This window comes from Elgaria multicarinata, chromosome 1, assembly GCF_023053635.1.
Source record: "Elgaria multicarinata webbii isolate HBS135686 ecotype San Diego chromosome 1, rElgMul1.1.pri, whole genome shotgun sequence".
In the NCBI taxonomy this organism is placed as follows: domain Eukaryota; kingdom Metazoa; phylum Chordata; class Lepidosauria; order Squamata; family Anguidae; genus Elgaria; species Elgaria multicarinata.
Window position 1 is genome coordinate 101,464,109 of NC_086171.1, and position 19,215 is coordinate 101,483,323.

At 44.9% G+C, this 19,215-nt stretch overlaps 1 protein-coding gene across 1 annotated transcript in view; it reads right to left on the reverse strand.

Moving 5' to 3' along the window:
- TNR (tenascin R) overlaps window positions 1–11,965 on the reverse strand; it is a 115,001-nt gene extending 103,036 nt beyond the window's left edge. The window contains exons 1-2 of the mRNA XM_063117062.1: window positions 11,467–11,965; window positions 2,989–3,465 (exon numbers count right to left, since the gene is read on the reverse strand). Of these exons, the coding sequence (XP_062973132.1) occupies window positions 2,989–3,465; window positions 11,467–11,965 (976 nt within the window). The remainder of the gene's footprint in view (window positions 1–2,988; window positions 3,466–11,466) is intronic.
- Window positions 11,966–19,215: the final 7,250 nt, after the last annotated feature.

Below are 19,215 nucleotides of genomic sequence, written 5' to 3' on the forward strand. Positions count from 1 at the left end.
AATGCCTGCCACCCTGGTTTGGATGACATGGCAAAATATGGCAATGCCCAGCTGGGGGTGGAATATTCAAAATGGCTGTTGGCATGCGCTACAACCAACCCTGTCTTAAATATGCCATGGCAGGCTCTAGTGATCCTGCAAACCTGGACTCTGTGTCAGTTTCACATGTGTTCATTCATAAGTCAGTTTCACATACCCCTCACACACACATTTCTGCATGTACTTACATTTTTTTAACCACCTACAAAACTGATTTTTGAATGTATTTTTGAATGTATTTCCCCCAAATATGTATTTTTATATATATTTTATCCGAAACACACTTTTATGCTGATGCCTTTTTGTACACATTTTAACCTAAAATATGAATTTTGGTGCAGGTTTTTTTTTTAGCGGAGGACTATATTACACAATTTGGAGAAGTAGGAATACAAACAAACAATCTACTGTGTTCAGATAGAGGTATTAGTCTGGGAAGGTGAAAGTCAGGTTGGTTCACTTAAAAATTCAGCCTAAACAAAATCCTCAAGCCATCGCTACCTTGCACTAATTTTTCAATCAGGATGTGTGAGTAAACTGGCTGTGACAGTCCCTTTCTTTTCTTTTCTTTTGAAAAGAAGAAGGATATTTAATAGAATGTTTAATTTCACAATGGATCTGGTTGTATTTATGAAATAGCTGCAACACATTCAATACCATTACTGTTTAGATCTGCCTCCCCCAGCGTCGTCCCCTCCGGATGCTTTGGGCAAAATCTCAGTATTTCTAGGGTGACCCTATGAAAAGGAGGACAGGGCTCCTGTATCTTTAACAGTTGTACTGAAAAGATAATTTCAGCAGGTGTCATTTACTGAAAAGATAATTTCAGCAGGTGTCATATGGAGAACCTGGTGGAATTTCCTCTTCATCACAACAGTTAAAGCTGCAGGAGCCCTGCCCTCTTTTAAATCTGGTCACTCTAGTATAGCTCCTGCAGCTTTAACTGGTGTGATGAAGAGGGAATTTCACCAGGTTCTCCATATATACAAATGACACCTGCTGAAATTCCCTTTTCTATGCAACAGTTAAAGATACAGGAGCTCTGCCTCCTTTTCATAGGGTCACCCTAATAGTATTTCTGACCATGGGCCGTACTGGCTAGGGCTGATGGCAGTTGAAGTCCAATACATCTGGAGGAAAGACTTGTTTAGATATACAGTCGTGTGAAAAAGAAAGTACACCCTCTTGGAATTGTATGATTTTACATATCAGGACATAATAACAATCATCTGTTCCTTAGCAGGTCTAAAAATTAGGTAAATACAACCTCAGATGTACAACTACACATGACATATTACACCGTGTCATGATTTATTTAACAGAAATAAAGCCAAAATGGAGAAGCCATGTGTGGAAAAGTAAGTACACCTTATGATTCAATAGCTTGTAGAACCACCTTTAGCAGCAATAACTTGAAGTAATCGTTTTCTGTATGACTTTATCAGCCTCTCACATCGTTGTGGAGGAATTTTGGCCCACTCTTCTTTACAACGTTGCTTCAGTTCATTGAGGTTTGAGGGCATTTGTTTATGCACAGCTCTCTTAAGGTCCCGCCACAGCATTTCAATCGGGTTGAGGTCTGGACTTTGACTGGGCCATTGCAACACCTTAATTCTTTTCTTTTTCAGCCATTCTGTTGTAGATTTGCTGGTGTGCTTGGGATCATTGTCCTGTTGCATGACCCAATTTCGGCCAAGCTTTAGCTGTCGGACAGATGGCCTCACATTTGACTCTAGAATACTTTGGTATACAGAGGAGTTCATGGTCGACTCAATGACTGCAGGGTTCCCAGGTCCTGTGGCTGCAAAACAAGCCCAAATCATCACCCCTCCACCACCGTGCTTGACAGTTGGTATGAGGTGTTTGTGCTGATATGCTGTGTTTGGCTTTCGCCAAACGTGGCGCTGTGCATTATGGCCAAACATCTCCACTTTAGTTTCGTCTGTCCAAAGGACATTGTTCCAGAAGTCTTGCGGTTTGTTCAGATGCAACTTTGCAAACCTAAGCCGTGCTGCCACGTTCTTTTTAGAGAGAAGAGGCTTTCTCCTGGCAACCCTTCCAAACAAACCATACTTGTTCAGTCTTTTTCTAATTGTACTGTCATGAACTTTAACATTTAACATGCTCACTGAGGCCTGGAGAGTCTGAGATGTAACTCTTGGTTTTTTTGCAGTTTCTCTGAGCATTGCATGGTCTGCCCTTGGGTGATCTTGCTAGGATGTCCTCTTGTGGGAAGATTGGCAACAGTCTTGAATGTTTTCCACTTTTGAATCATCTTTCTCACTGTAGAATGATGGACTTTAAATTGTTTGGAAATGGCCTTATAACCCTTCCCAGATTGATGGGCAGCAGCAATTGCTTCTCTAAGATCATTGCTGATGTCTTTCCTCCTTGGCATTGTGTTGACACACACCTGGATGCTCCAGACCAGGAAACTGAAAAAACTTTGGCTTTTATAGAGGTGGTCATACTTGCTGATGATCAATTAATCACAGGCATTTGATTAGCAGCACCTGTCTGCTACTTAGCATCTTAATTCCTATGGAAGCAGTAAGGGTGTACTTCCTTTTTCACACATGGCTTCTCCATTTTGGCTTTATTTCTGTTAAATAAATCATGACATGGTGTAATATGTGTTGTTGTTCATCTGAGGTTGTATTTACCTAATTTTTAGACTTGCTAAGGAACAGATGATTGTTATTATGTCCTGATATGTAAAATCATACAATTCCAAGAGGGTGTACTTTCTTTTTCACACAATTGTATGATAATGGATGGAAGGGAAGCTGGTGCAGTGTTGTGCACATGAATGTACAGCAATAATATTTTTTTACAGTGGCACCCCTAAACTCTCTAGATAATGCAATATAGGCATAGTGATTCACCAGGGACAAATCTTAGGAAGTATGGACTGCCCCCAACCCATTAGAGTATCTGTAGCCTTAATACCTGCTGAGCAGTCTCGACCCTGGTAGCCTTCCTCGCAAGAACACAGGCCCTCTTGGCAGAATCCACGCCCGCTGCAGGCATTGAGGCACCTCAGCTGCCCGCAATCTTCCCCCACATAGCCCTCCTGGCAGATGCAAGTCCCGTTGGCGCATTTCCCCTTCCCAGAGCAATCCTCAGGACATCTCAGCTCACTGCAGTCTTCGCCAGCAAAGCCTTCTTCACAGATGCATTCCCCGTCCACGCAGAGCCCTCTGGAGCTGCAGTCGGTTGGGCAGCGGGCCTCTGAGCAGTCCTCCCCACTGTAATCACTGTCGCAGATGCACTGGCCGTCAACGCACATACCCCGACTCGAGCAGCCCATGGGGCAGAGGGGCTCTGAGCAGTTCTTTCCAGCCCAGCCTTCGTTGCAGATGCAGCCACACGATTCCAGGCTAAAGTTGCCATGGCCACTGCAGTGGGGGATGTAATCCAGCTGCCCTGGTAGGGAGAAAAAATATATATGAATACCACTTAACATACTTCACCTCAATAATCCTTACAACAGCCTCAAAGGCCAGTGTTCTCCAAACTGGGGATGGTGTGTCTCATGGCCAGCATCAGCAATTGGCATGCTTGGGCAGCTGTCCTGCCCCAATACTAGGGTGACCATATGAAAAGGAGGACAGGGCTCCTGTATCTTTAACAGTTGTACTGAAAAGGGAATTTCAGCAGGTGTCAGTTGTATATATGGAGAACCTGGTGAAATTCCCTCTTCATCACCACAGTTAAAGCTGCAGGTGCCCTGCCCTCTTTTAAATCTGGTCACTCTAGTACAGCTCCTGCAGCTTTAACTGTGGTGATGAGGAGGGAATTTCACCAGGTTCTCCATATATACAAATGACACCTGCTGAAATTCCCTTTTCTATGCAGCTGTTAAAGATACAGGAGCCCTGTCCTCCTTTTCATATGGTCACCCTACCCAATACTGCTGATGCCTCTCTTGGACTACCATCTTTTTTCCTGGCCTGGCGGTCTGAGCAGCACTGTGCAGCTGGGTCTTGTCAATAAGAGCTTCATCCCACATACCTGCTTCCCTTGGATTATCCCCGTAGCACTAAGCTTTCGTAGTTGTTGTTTTTGCTACCGGGCGACAGGGGTCCTTTGCATACCAGGAAGTGAGTTTAAGGGGGGAAATGTAAAAAATCATTAAAAAAAAATCAACGGATGACCCAATTCAATTCAAATTTGGTATGCTTAAAGCTCTCCCGAATATCTATTACTGTGCCAATTTTGGTGTCTTTGGCCACAGCTAGACCTAAGGTTTATCCTGGGATCATCCAGGGTTCACCCCTGCCTGAGCACTGGATCCCCTGTGTGTCACCTAGATGAACAGGTTTGACTCCTGGACGATCCAGGGATAAACCTTAAGTCTAGCTATGGCCTCTGTCTTTAAAGCTTACACAGATGTAAGCATTTCTTTAAAATCCTGCTCCTGCGCCCCAGCGGCGGCTCAGAAGATACGCTCAAAAAGTAGGGGCTAATTACGGCGAATCTTTTGGCTTTATTGCACAATTAAGGCAGGATGCATGGAAGCACTTCATAATCAAAGCAGATTACAAGTTGGAAAACTTTGGAGTCCTTTGCATGCAATTCGCAGCGATTGCACAGTATAACGCTGGTGTGATAACACTCTTAAATTGACAAGACCCAGCTGTGCAGTGACATCGCCGAGGAGGCAAAATAAGCAGATCTCAGTGGACGTGCCCAGCTCTGGCCACGTCTCGCTAGGACTGCCTCAGCCCGCACTTCTTATCCACCAATTGCTCCATCAGGAGCCTGTACTGAAGGGCCAGGGCTGGGCAGAGCACTTGCCCTCCTCCGGCAAGCCGGTTTCTAGGCATGTGTAGAGTCCCCCCCTTTCCCTCCCTCTTAAGGGTGAAGGCTGTGCACACACTCCGCCCAGATTCTGAGAAAACAGTGATATCAGGACAGGGTGCCTTTGAGATTGTTCAGAGTTAGGCCTCTCAAAGTCACACTGTTGCATCTAGTTATGATTTTAAAACCATGCACAGCGTGTGGGAGGAAGCACTGCAAATGGACGCAGCCCATTTATGTGGGTTGTTTCCTTTTATGTGAAATTGCGTTGACTACTTGAGAACAACCTTAGGAGTCTGGGTTGAAAAAGGCATGAAGCGGCCACACATCCATGCACTCACAATGGCTTCCAAAGGCCGGTAAGTCTGGCCTCCCACCCAAGGCATGCTGGGAGTTGTAGGCATAAGCCTTGTTTTTTTAATTAATTTTTTTAAAAAATACTTAAAACCCAAAATTCTGGGTTTGTTTTTTTTTAGATTTTTCTGGTACATTGTACAGCCAAACCTATCAGCACGCCAAATTTCAAGTTTCTAACTCATCTGGAAGTGGGTAAAGATTTCTGGACATATATCGCACACACATACTTTCCACTTCATAGGTAGAGATTTTGAGTCCAAGCAGGAAAGGAAGTTGCTTTTGGAAATACTATTTAGACAAGTGGAGACCTGCAACAACATATTGCAGCTTTTAACCAGAGTACTCCATCTCAGGGCTCTAGTCATCCTGGAATAGAAACCTTGTAGTGCTGTTCTGAGCACCTGGGCGATGAAGTGTGTGGGGGCAGAAGGGAAGAATATGGGAAATGGCTGCTTCATTCTTTCCCACTCTTCCAAAATTGCCCAGTGCTGGGCTGCATAGTGCTAAATTTGGACATGGCTGTCGGAGCCACATTTTGAGAATTGTATTGCTATATATTGGGGGGGGGGGCATCCTGGAGAGTGGGAAGGAGGGAAATGGTTCTTTTTTCCTTTCTCCCTCCTGAAAGCTTCTCATAAAGAGCAGAGAGGGGGATTATTATTATTATTACCTCATGATTATTAATAAAAATAATAATGACACATACCCCCCCAACATAAACCCCCCACCAAGGTATTGCTATAAGGTGTTAGGTGTGGGAGCAGGCCAATTCTCTTTCTGTCTCCATTTCCTTGGGTGTTTCTTGGTGTATTTGCAGGCTGGCTGGTGTGGTCTATGAAATGTGTACCAGAAATCAAACAAGATAATAAAAGAGAGTGAAGTGTCTCCCAGCCTCTGAGAGAGAGAGAGAGAGAGAGAGAGAGAGAGTATTTTTAGTTTTTCAAGTTCATCCTCAGTATTAGCAATTGGGCGAATTTAAAATTTGATTCCACTGAAATAACCTAAATGCATTAAATATGACCAAGTGCCCATTTTGTTTCACTGAGATTGATTGCAGCTGCAGTAAAGGAAGATTCCAGCAGTCTTTTAAGAGTCCTGATTTATGTCGAATTGAGCCCATGACAGTCAATTCAAGAGCCCGTCAAAATTTCGGGAGCCCAATCCACTAAATTTTCTCTGTCTCTAGGCCATACCAGCCTTCCATGACCAGCAGGTACCAAGGACTACCATGACCTTGGAGGTGGAATCCTTTTGCTTTTGGTGCCCAAAGCTGATGAATTTAGAGTTGTGTGATCTCCAGAGCCTCACATTCTGAGACTGAGCATGGGAAACTAGGGCTGGTGCCTAGCAGATCAAGGAATTTAGCCTGGTGGAGTGGGGCCTAGTGGTACCAGCTGGAGGAAGGGGACAGAGCCTGATGGATATGGGAATAGAGCTAACAGCAAAAGCTGTTGTTAAGCCAAGCAGAATGCAGCCTGCAGCAACTTGATTTTACTTCTGGAGACCTGGGGAGTTAAAACCCTGAGACCAGGGAAGGATCTACACTATTGCTTTATAACCGTATTGAAGTGCACTGACAACTGTTGGGGCCCATGACACATTCCATATACTGTTTTCAAATAACTTTCATAGTGTAGATTGGTGTAGATCTGGCTGAGGTCAAACATGGAGACCTGACAACCCTAGTAACCTAAAGGGAGAGTGTATTGGGATGATATTTCACTTGTCCAAAAGACAGTCGGTGCTTCTAGACAAGGCATTTAGTGTGCAATCACACTGCATCAATCAGGGAATTTTGTGTCTTCACAGTGCTGAGTTGGTGCCGCCCTCCCTCTTCAACCCCACACTTTTCCTCTTCTTGGGTGGCATCGGGTAATCCCGATGCTGAGGAGGGAGCGCAGGGTTTCTTGGTGGCCATCTAGGTACTGGAGCTGCCCTTGCCCTCTTCCGGATAGAAGGTGACCAATCGCTGGTCGCTTTGCACCAGATCCGCCCCTGGGTTGATGTCCCTCTGTTTGAAAAAGTCAGAGTAAATCCCTGACTTTTTCAAAACGCAGTATCGCGGGGAAGCCCTGCGGTGGCTGAAAACCTGTGCTTGCATCATCTAACTGACGTGGCGCAGATCCACAGCCAATGTGGGGCTTTCCCCACATATAGACAGCCTGTATGTGTGTGTGTGGTGAGGTCCAGACGACATCTTCAATTTGTAGCCCTCCCAAGCTTCTTCCATCTTTTTTTCTTGCCAGAAAAATATCCATTAAGGAAGGAAAGATGGAATAGGTGCACAATGCCTTTTGATGGTTAGTGCTAGGAGCCCTCCACTTGGAAGGGCCCATTTATTAACTAGCTGACTGTGGGACTTCATGATCAATAGCTTAAGTGAGGGATAGTGTTAGTGGCAGTGATGAGTTGCAAAGTCTCTTTGTTTGCTTGTCGTTGTTTTCCTTACCATGAGGCAGGAGTCAAATTTTGGTTTGTAGGAAAGTGTAACAAATTGTCAAGTTGTTTAATGTCATTGTTCTTGTTTTTACCCAGAAGGAGTACATGTGTGCCTCAGGTGACAAAATGTCTTAGGGGGTGTCTTCACAGTGCCGAATTTCCCCCAAATCCTGTGCTTTTGCTCCTGCAGGGTTGCGCCTGATAATCCCCATGCCACAGAGCAAGCATGGGGTTTATGGCTGTTATCCACCCCCTCACTCCTTGAGACAGGGCAAGAGACGGAGGTAGCGGTGGCAGCAGCAGCAGCTGGAGGGGGGACACAAAATACTGGAGAAGACAGTGGTGATGGCGGCGACAGCAGCAGCTCAAGGGAGAGAAAAAATATTGTAGGAGGCAGTTGGCGGAAGATAAAATATTTCTTTTAGCAGAAGAAGGTGGCTGGGGATGAAAATAAATTCTTCTCCCCATGAGACATTCCAGCATCCATTCCGCTCGCTGGCCAAACCCCCTCCCTCAGCCCGGGCAGATGGCGACCAATTAGGGGTCACCATCCACTGTGAACGGCTCCTGAGTGACTCTGGAGAAGCTTCTGAGTGAGAACAGACCGGCGGAAGACCCAGGCTGGAAAGTTGGGGTAAGTCCCTGACTTTTCAGCCATGCATTGTTGGCTCTTTGCCCCAGGGTGGCTTTGAATCTGCAGCTGCATCATATAACCAGCGCTGCACAGATCCAACACCACCCCGGGGCAAATAAGACATCAAGACAGCCCCTTAGACAGGCTCGGTGTTTTTTCAATGATACCCATGTTCCCCTCACACACACTTTAAATAACTACTCTTTGAACAGACATTTGATCTTCCCTCTCTCCTTCCCCCCCCCCAATATTTTTACAGGGTACAAGAGATGGTGGTGGTGCCATTTCAATGTTTCCCTAAATATTTAGGGCCACCCCTAGCTGCAATGATAGTAAGAACTGAAGTATTCCATGAGGGGAACAGCTATGGGGAACACCAACAGAGAACTGAAATCTAGGGCACTTGCTATTTTGAGATCAGTAGTAGTCAAGCACAATATTAAGTCAAGTTTGTCCCACATTTCCAACTGCAGCATCATTTTACAAAGCTTGCATCAGAAAAAGCTGCCCCAGGGGACCAAAGGGACTCCATCCTTCTCTGTAATTCAGGGGGGCTGATCCACTGTGGTGATGTTGGAAAGCTGGGCTGCCTGGTTCAGGAACTCGAGCATCAAGTTTGGGAGCAAGGATGCATTTTAATATTTTGCCACAGCTCTCGCTGGATAGCTACACAGAGTAATAGCAGGTTGAAGTGGAAAGCTGAAACCCTTTCAGGAATGCCTTTCCTTTTTATGACATTCCCTGAGGTGTAAAAAAATTTCTATGCTCTGCTTCTCCGTTTTGGGACTGAGATTCATTATACTAACAACCCCCTTCAAAAGGCATCTTATCACAATAGCATGGTGTTTCCTTGGTTTTGAAGAACAGGCTTGTAGAGATGACCAACTGAACCGTGTCTTTTGAAAGACTAAACTTGATGGAAGGTTTACAGCGAGTTCCACAAAGTGTTGCTCTTTGTTATTCAGATGAAAACCTGTGTGGATAGTTTCCTACTTTCACTATAAAAGGTTTTTGTTGATGGCATTCCTGACTGCTAGAGTTATCCTCCTGGACATATTAAGCATGTGTGCGCGCACACCCACCCACACACCTGCTTTTACAGGCACTTAAGGGCATGATCCTGCTATATGTGGACAAATCATTGAGGCTTATGCATGCGTAACTGGATGAAGGATTGCAGCTGTAGAATATAGGAAATTTACTCTTTAGCCCTGTTGCACTCAATTCTAAATCTTTATTCAAGCATGAAGCTTGCTGGGCAAATTATTACCTCGCATTCTAACCTACCTCTCAGGGCTGTTGTAAAGATAATGTAGGAGAACCTCATGTACACCAACGTTGGATACCAATGTAATAAATAATATAATCTAGCAGATGGGTGTGTGGAGATCCGTGCACGCCGCTGCGTTTGTGCAGTCCACTGCATTCTGCTTCTACATTTCCCCATCTCATTTACAATAGAACTTGTGCACGTCCTTTAGCAAAGAGTTATGTTTCCAGTGTGGGGTCAGCTTGTATTTGCCCAGGAGAGATGTGAAAGCTTTAATTTCAGACATGATGGATATATGCAGAGAATGAAAGCATGAGGTGTTCACGTTACCTGTTCCCTCAGCTTCTCTGTCATGTTGTTATGTGTGAAGCATTCTGGATAAAGGAGGCTATTTTCATGTTCTGCAGATCGTGTAGATGTTGTCTTACATATCTTTTCATTCTTTAGCAGCTTGGAGTCTGGAGCACCCTTGGTCTGCCCCATAATCAAAATGGGGATCTTTTCAGGGTGCAACAGTTGCTGTGCAACCTCTTCCCATTGCCAAATGCACCTCCCTGCTCCATCACTGTTACCCTCACCATGTTTTAGTGTCCAGTCAATTCACTAGTGTATGCAGGGCCGGTGCTACCATAGAGGCCACTCAGGCGGCCGCCTAGAGCGCCAAGGTAAGGGGGGCACTGAACGCTGCACCCGGAATCCGCTCTCCCACAGTGGCTCTGAGAGGGCGGCTTCCAGGCGTGCCGTTCCGAAGCCGCCCGTCCGCCCCAGCGTCCTGGCTTCGCTTCGGCTGGGTGGGCGCCGAAGCGAAGCCAGAACGCTGGGGAGGGGGTGGGCGGGGGGCTTTGGAATGACGTGCCTGGAAGTGGCTCTCCCAGAGCGGCTTCCAGCCGGGTGCGCTGTTCCGAAGCCACCCGCCCACCCCCACCCCCAGCGTCCTGGCTTCACTTCGGCTTGGTGGGTGCCCAGCTGAAGCGAAGCCATAACGCTGGGGTGGGGGGCGGGCGTCTTCAGAATGGCGCGCCCGGAAGTCGCTCTCCCAGAGCCTCTTCCGGCCGGGCGCACCGTTCCGAAGCTGCCTCCCCACCCCAGCGTCCTGGCTTCACTTCAGCTGGGCAAGCGAGATGGCGCCCCACGCCCAGGTACGCTGGGGTGGGTGGGTGAAAGCAGCTCACCTGCCTAGGGTGCAAAATAGTCTGGCCCTGGCCCTGAGTGTATCGTGAGTAGGAATAGAGGGTGACCTAGCAATCATAGTGCCAATTCCATTCTCACCACGCTCAGGACAGTTTTCTTGCTCGGTATCCTCATCTCACCCCTAAATCAGAAAAACTGACTGCTGGTGGAAACCCAACAAGGTGTGGTATATACATTCTTGAAAGGGGCTGAGAGCAGGAGGCAGAAGCCTACCATGGGTATGCATACAGACCCTGTCCAAATGAACAAGGATGACTCTGATTTTGACCTTTCTCGGAGATTTCTGGATTTACTTAATTTTTGGCTATGAGAAGCCACTGGAAAAGTTGCTTTGTAAAACTGAATCTTGGTGTTTAACTGGCTGCCGGGGCTACAAAACCGGTCCATGCTGTGATGTAAAATGGATTGAATCAGGAACAGGTTCTTTTGTTTTGTTCAGGGTTCTTTTTCAAGAGAAGTAAAAAAAGTAGCAGACAGGGGTGAGAGAGAAAAGGAAAGATTAGGAGAAAACAGCAAGAAAGAACAGGAAACATGGAGAGAAATGATAAAAAAATTAAAAAGTGACTCTAATGTTGCTGGTTAGGATTAAAACTAACATGGGTTCCAAGTCTGAAAAGGCTGAAGACCACTGCTTTCTGGACATTTGGAAGCACAATAGAGAATTCTGTCTATCCAAGCCCCAAGCAAATGACTTAACGTTCACTCTTTTCTCTGACACGGCACCAGTTACTACCTGTGGCTGCATTTTCTTGACAGCAATTGGAGTTGCATTGGTCTCGGAGTATGGACACCTCCCTCTCCAGCATCTCAATCCTGCTCAGCAGCTCCTGTATGTCCCGGGAAGAGGCGGCACACTTGCAAGTCTGTTTGGGGAGGTTTATCCTGTGGGTGAAGGTGACCTGGCTCTCACTGTCTGAGGTCTGCTCGGTGTATTCCGTCATCCGGTCGTCTTCTGAACTCACCTCTGGGTCAGATGAAGCCTCTAGAGATGTTGAGCAGAGGCTGTCCAGAGGCACATTAATGTTGTATATATGGCTGAAGACCATGGGTTGCTCTTTCATAGGTGACGTGTAGTTGGCAAAGCTGGCTTCCTCATCAACCACCTGTCTTTTGACTCTCTCTGTCATCACTTCCAGATGACACTCAAAAGGTCTGAAAATGGATCCCAGAAGCATTAAGTTGAGACCAACTAGAATATTCCTTACAGCAACATTTTCACCATCAGCCCCCATTTTCTTGAGAAGGGCAGGAAGCCTTGGAAAGCAGAATTATGGGAGGACCTGAAACAGAGAACAGGAGGTGCATTTATGAGACAAGTGTTTGACATAGATGCTAAGGAAACCTGTTGAAAAGGACTAATAATGCAACCCTAAGCACATTTCTTGGGAATAAGTCCCAGAGCACATTGGACTTGCTTCCAAGTCCACAAGCATAAGATTTGGCTGTAAGGGTGAAGGTTGATCTGGAAGAAATAAGCAAAGAACTATCATAAATTTTTAGTCCAATTATAATCCATAACTAAGGAGAGTGAATGGGCAATAGGACTGCTACTACTACTGGTGACATATATACCTATTCCAATATACAAAATGCTTTACCCTTTTAAGTGTGTCACGGAAACTGTGAGAGTTTGGTCAAACAAATGCTTCTCATGAAATATCTAGAGAGCTTGATTTAGCACAGGTCAGCAACTGGTGGGCCCAGGGCCAAGCCTGGCCTGTCATCTGGTCCCACCAACCCATTACCTCTTGTCAAAATGATCCTCTAGCAAAACTAGCTGCTGACTGGGGGGTGTTTTTGAGACAAACTAAATACATCTGCAGTACTAAACAAGATTAATTTGAATACAAAGCTGTAAACAAGTGATTCAGTGATTTCACTTGTGTGGTTGTATGGTTCTGAAATTTGGGCAGGAGAAAGAAACAACGAAAAGATATTGAAATACTGGTAGTTCCAATGTTTGGATAGTTGACAGCTCTGTATATAACTATGACTGTCAAAAGTCCATTTAAATTATTGTTCTGGTTGACCATATTTCACTATTTAGTAAAAAGTGACAATGATAACTTGGCATATCCATTATGTAGACAGATGACTTAGACTGCTAGTACGAAACAAGCTTTCAACAAATGGTAAATAAAACTAACGGCAGGCCAAGATGAATGAACAAAATTGAAGGAATTTTAGATATTCTAATGTATGGTAAGCAGGAAATTCTTAAATTGTGCAAGACCGGAATGTGATGGCAAGTAGGATTCTCCTGAATTTTTTGCAGTGAACACTCTTGGCATGAAAAAGGGTGTGCGGGGAGGATGAAATATTCATCTCCCAAGCTTACCATGATTGCTCCTGATCACTGCCCTCTCAGCACCTGCTTTGGTATCATTTTTTAAAAAGAAAAGGCTTCTTTTGTCCTCAGTTATGCCACCATATAGGCAAATCTGACTGACTTCATGGTGCCATGACATCATCCTGCTGGCTACATGGTTCCACGTGATTAGGGGTCACACAGCTTGCAAGATAGCGTTGTGGCATCATGAAGTCAGTCAGATTTGCCTATATGGTGGCATAACTGAGCACAAAAGAAGCTTTTGCATCACCCTCCCTCTGAGTGGAGAGGGTGGGGAATGCATTGTCCTTTTAATAAGGTCCCCGGTCTTGTCATGCAATGTTGGTGAGCAGGGCCGGCGCTACCGTTAGACCAACTAGGCAGCCGCCTAGGGCGCAGACCTCAGAGGGGCGCAGTACTGATCTTTAAGGGTCCTTTGGCCCACCCAGTGCCTGCCGTGGCGCAGCTCCTTTGGGGCAGAGGGGGAGTGGCGGAGTAGAAAAATTGGGCACAGCACTAATTCTAAAGGAGTAGAAAAATTGGGCACAGCACTAATTCTAAAGGAGTAGAAAAATTGGGCACAGCACTAATTCAATCATGTGAACCCTTGCCTGCAGCTTGGGATGGTGTAGCAAGACACAGGTTTACTATCTCAGTAAGAGCTAGACGTAATAGTCCGGTCATGCGAGTGAAAACGGGTCTAACTTCTACCGTATTTCTTCGACTGTAAGACGCCATCGATTGTAAGACACACACTAATTTCAGTACCACCAACAGAAAACAACAACAACCCTAAGACACACCCGCGATTCTAAGACGCACCCCGTTTTTAGAGATGATTATGTGTGGGGAAAAAGTACGTCTTAGAATTGAAGAAATGTGGTAATTGCAAAAGAAACCAAACCTGCCTTATTTATTTCAGACAAGAAACGTATTGGACATAGCAAAACTAAAGAAATATAATTAGGGGAACATTTCAAAATTGGAGATAGCACAATTATAACTCTGTTTACCCTCCCCTCCGTCTTCTTCCCTTCCTTGTGTTCCCTTCCTCTGTTGAATTTCAGATTGTAAACTCCCTGGGCAGCAACCCGTCTTATGGTTCTTAATCTTCAAAATGCCATGCATATTAATAGCTCCTTAAAACTAACATTAATCACAATAATGATAATAAAATACCATGACATTCTGGAAAAGCATCTGGAGTTGCAATCAGCCCCCTTTCTGGTCGGTCCCCGGACCCCCCTATATTACCCTTTAATGCTCTCTTCATTTTCTTGGGCTTGTTAGTGTCTTATGAACAGAGCTTGATAATTTTTTAATGTTAGGATGCTGATACTTCAAGAAAACAGGGAACAAACATGTCTATGGAATGCATCCCTTCCCACAAACTCACGCAAATAGTTAAGGGCCTATTCTGCATATATTAATCAGCATTGGAGAAAGCAACAAAGTGATGAAAATGCTGGTTGTGATTGTTTATGCCAAACAGTAACATGCCATTTTCTCAGACCGTGTAACATTCCCCAGAAATATAGAGCTAGTTTGATTGAGAGGCTCCTGCAGCCGCCGCCACTGCATTAAATATCATTAAACTACATTGCACAATATTAGGTTTATTTACATTTGTGCTCAGGGTGCACAAATATTGCTTGTTAAAAGTAATTTCACCCCCTACCTGCACACAGAATTATGTGGTAAAGTGTCCTTATTTGCAACTGGGCAACATTCTATTTTGGTATTGATTTTCAACCTCTGGGTGGTAAATCCCAAACTCCATGGGCCAAATTCATCCTGCAACGAAAGCGGTTTTCTTCAGTGTAGTTACACCAGATAGACCTGCAGGGCTTTTATGGTTGCTGTGGAGTTTTTTGGGGGCTGGGAAAGCTTTGAATTGATCAGCATTTCTTTGCTAAAAGAATTGTAGCAGAGAGTCTGCACCCAGCAGACAGGCAAAGTTGTGACTCCAAGCCAAATGAGTCTCATTATTCCTAGCACAGCAAGGGGGTCAACTTGACTGCCCATGGCTTACCTGCTGCCCGGAAATTTGTCTTGCATTTAGTTTTCATTGGAACACTAGTTTATGGCACAAATACATCTGTACAATCTGAATACAGTTCTTTCAAAGAAAAATAGCTTAGAAAATGATACTGAATCTACTGTTTTCTGGAATAATTTCATATTGTAACACTTCAATGGTAGCTAGCAATTTGATTCTGTTTTGATTGCTTGTTGTAATTAATCTGGTTGTAATTTTCTCGCATTTTGTATGAATTTCCCCCTTCTGCACTCCAAGCTAAGAACGGTTATCTTATACTTCACTGTAGTGAGTAAGGCATAATGTTTAGTCAAATGGGGTGTGTGTATGTGTGTTTTTGCCCCCTGCAAAATGATTCTTCTGTCAGAAATCTTTGGCTGGGGTGGGGCTTGAAAGAGTGGGAAAATGTTAGTGCATTCAGAATAAGGGCAATGTGGTCCAAATCTGATTGGCTATGTGACAATGTCATTATTCCCAGGGAGAATGCTTTTTTTAAAAAAAAATGCCACCAAAAGTGTAGCTGACGGGGGCTGCAAACTGTCTGCAAACAACAGTAAACGTGAGCAGTGCTGAAAATGTAGTGAAAATGTAGTAGTGAAAATGTAGTGAAAAAGACTGAGGTCACTGTATCTGATAATGTTGCTCATGCAGTTATTTTTTGATTTTCTACCTTCATAAAACCCATTTTGCAGTAACTAGACTGTAAACAGCACCCCCTTCAAGATCAAGGAATCCTGACATTTGCAGAGGAGTCTGAGGCACATTCTAGGGCACGTCCTCTAGAACATCTTATATACTAATAGCAAACTCAATTCTCTGAGTGTGGACTCTTAGATTGCCAAAGCGGCACCATGCGTGCCCAAGAGAGAGGCATCAGCAGACTTGGTGAGGGAACCGCAAAGTTTTCAGAAGTAAAAAAAAAAAAAAAAAAAAGTGGGGAAAGCCCTAAAAGGGGTGGGGGTCCCCAAAACAGCCCAGTGAGGACTGAGCATGCTCAATGGTCGTCATGGAACATGGCTGGCTGTTGGAGGGGGTGGAATGGAAAACAAGTGGTGGTGGGATGGCATATCTTGGAAGAAGGCATGGCTGGCTGAAACCCTGAACAGGAGCACTCTATGCTGCAACTTTCTGTTGCAGGTTACACTTGTACCTTATAATATTGCAGTGGCTGAACACTGCAGAGGAAGATTATTAATGGTGGGCAAGGTGACGACTCCTGAGGAACTCCTGATAAGATTACGAGGAACAAAGTACAAAGTTTGAAATCAGTGCTTTAGGCACAATGTTTAGGCAGAAAAAAGCCCTACAGCTCTCAGCATTCCCCAGCCAGCACTGCTGGGAATTGTAGAACTTTTTTCTCCCAGTCTAAACTTGCATAGGATTGCGCACTCTAGATACCCAGAGCAATCAACACCGCCCCTTTAATGCTTTCCATTACCATGCTTGACATTATTGGTGGAACTTACAGGAATAATAAAATTGTAATTTATACTAAACTCCTACAAGGGAAGGAAATATCTCACAATGGCAAGTATACTTTGCATAGATTTTTGCTCAATAAAAGCAATAAAGTACTAGTCTGCTAATTTTTATTGTTCATTTTCACACAAAGTCCATAGGGTTAGTACACCAAAGGCACAAAGCCACTGTTTTGCACTCGTGGCATCAACTAAGACGGTGGGGGCATAGCACAGTGGTAGAGAATATACATGGAGAAGGTCCCAGGTTCAATCTCTGGCATAGGGTGTTAAATTTGGCCAAGAGTTTGGAGAACTGCCATCAGTTGCAATAGACCAGTGGTTCCCAAAGTGGGTGGTACCGCCCCCTTGGGGGCGGTGGGATTGCATTGGGGGCGTTAAGAGGTAATGGGGGTGGCCGGGGGGTGCAAAGAGGCAAAAGGGCAGCAGGGGGGCGCTCGAGGTGGTCTTTTCCGAGAAACGCCTCTCCAGAAGGTCTTAAAACCCAGGGACATTTTTATGGGAGAAGGTAGTTTGGTCCGAAGCCATATAGAGGAAGAATCCACACATAGAATAGCAGAGTTGGAAGAGGCCTGCAAGGCCATCTAGTCCAACCCCCTGCTCAATGCAGGAATCCACTCTAAAGCATCCCTGACAGGTGGTTGTCCAGCTGCCTCTTGAAGGCCTCTAGTGTGGGAGAGCCCACAACCTCCCTACGTAACTGATTCCACCGTCGCACTGCTCTAACAGTCAGGAAGTTTTTCCTGATGTCCAGCTGGAATCTGGCTTCCTTTAACTTGAGCCCATTATTCCTTGTCCTGCACTCTGGGAGGATCGAGAAGAGATACTGGCCCTCCTCTGTGTGACAACCTTTTAAGTATTTGAAGAGTGCTCTCATGTCTCCCCTCAATCTTCTCTTCTCCAGGCTAAACATGCCCAGTTCTTTCAGTCTCTCTTCATAGGGCTTTGTTTCCAGACCCCTGATCATCCTGGTTGCCCTCCTCTGAACACGCTCCAGCTTGTTTCCATCCTTCTTGAATTGTGGAGCCCAGAACTGGACGCAATACTCTAGATGAGGCCTAACCAGGGCTGAATAGAGAGGAACCAGTACCTCACATGATTTGGAAGCTATACTTCTATTAATGCAGCCTAAAATAGCATTTGCCTTTCTTGCAGCCGTATTGCACTGTTGGCTCATATTCAGCTTGTGATCTACAACAATTCCAAGATCTTTCTCGTTTTTAGTATTGCTGAGCCAAGTATCCCCCATCTTGTAACTGTGCATTTGGTTTCTATTCCCTAAATGTAGAACTTGGCATTTATCCCTATTAAATTTCATTCTGTTGTTTTCAGCTCAGCACTCCAGCCTATCAAGATCACTTTGAAGTTTGTTTCTGTCTTCCAGGGTATTAGCTATCCCGCCCAATTTTGTGTCATCTGCAAATTTGATCAGCGTTCCCTGCACCTCATCATCCAAATCGTTAATAAAAATGTTGAAGAGCACTGGGCCCAGGATTGAGCTCTGCAGCACCCCACTCGTTGCTTCTCCCCAGTTTGAGAAGGTTCCATTGATAAGTACTCTTTGAGTCCGATTCTGTAGCCAACTGTGAATCCACCTAATAGTTGTTCCATCTAGCCCACTTTTAGCTAGTTTGTTAATCAGAATGTCATCTGGTAGTTTGTCAAAAGCTTTGCTCAAGTCAAGATATATGACGTCCACAGCATTCCCACAGTCCACAAGGGAGGTTACCCTATCAAAAAATGAGATCAAATTAGTCTGACAGGATTTGTTCCTGACAAATCCATGTTGGCTTCTAGTAATCATTGCATTGATTTCAAGTTCTTTACAGATTGACTTCTTTATAATCTGCTCCAGAATTTTCCCAGGGATGGATGTCAGACTGACTGGTCTGTAGTTCCCAGGTTCCTCCTTTTTGCCCTTTTTGAAGATAGGGACAACATTAGCCCTCCTCCAGTCGTCCGGCACCTCACCCGTCTTCCATGATTTTGCAAAGATAATAGACAAAGGTTCTGAGAGTTCTTCTGCTAGCTCCTTCATTACTCTAGGATGCAGTTCATCGGGCCCTGGAGATTTAAACTCATTCAAGGAAATTAGGTGTTCCTTGACCGTTTGTTTATCAGTCTCAAACTGTAATCCTGCCCCCTCAACTTCTGCTTGACTTTTCCCAGGGGGGTCACAGACCCGCTTTTGGGAGAAGACCGAGGCAAAGTAGGAATTGAGCACTTCAGCCTTTTCTTTGTCAATTTGCCATCCTCATTAAGCAGTTGAACCACCATTTCTTTCCTCTGTCTTTTACTACTCACATATCTGAAGAAAGCCTTTTTATTGCTTTTAGCATCCCTCGATAATCTCAGCTCATTCACAGCTTTAGCCTTCCTGACGCCATTTCGGCACTTCTGCGCCACCTGTCTGTACTCTTCTTTTGTAGCTTGGCCTTCCTTCCACTTCCTATATGTATCCTTTTTTGTTTTCAGGTCATCTCTAAGCTTTTTGTGGAGCCACATTGGTTTCCTCTGTTGTCTTCTATCTTTTCTCCTTGTTGGAATTGTTTGTAACTGTGCCTTTAAAATTTCCTTTTTTAAATACTCCCACCCATCCTGCACTCCTTTTCTCATTAGGCTCACTTGCCACGGGAC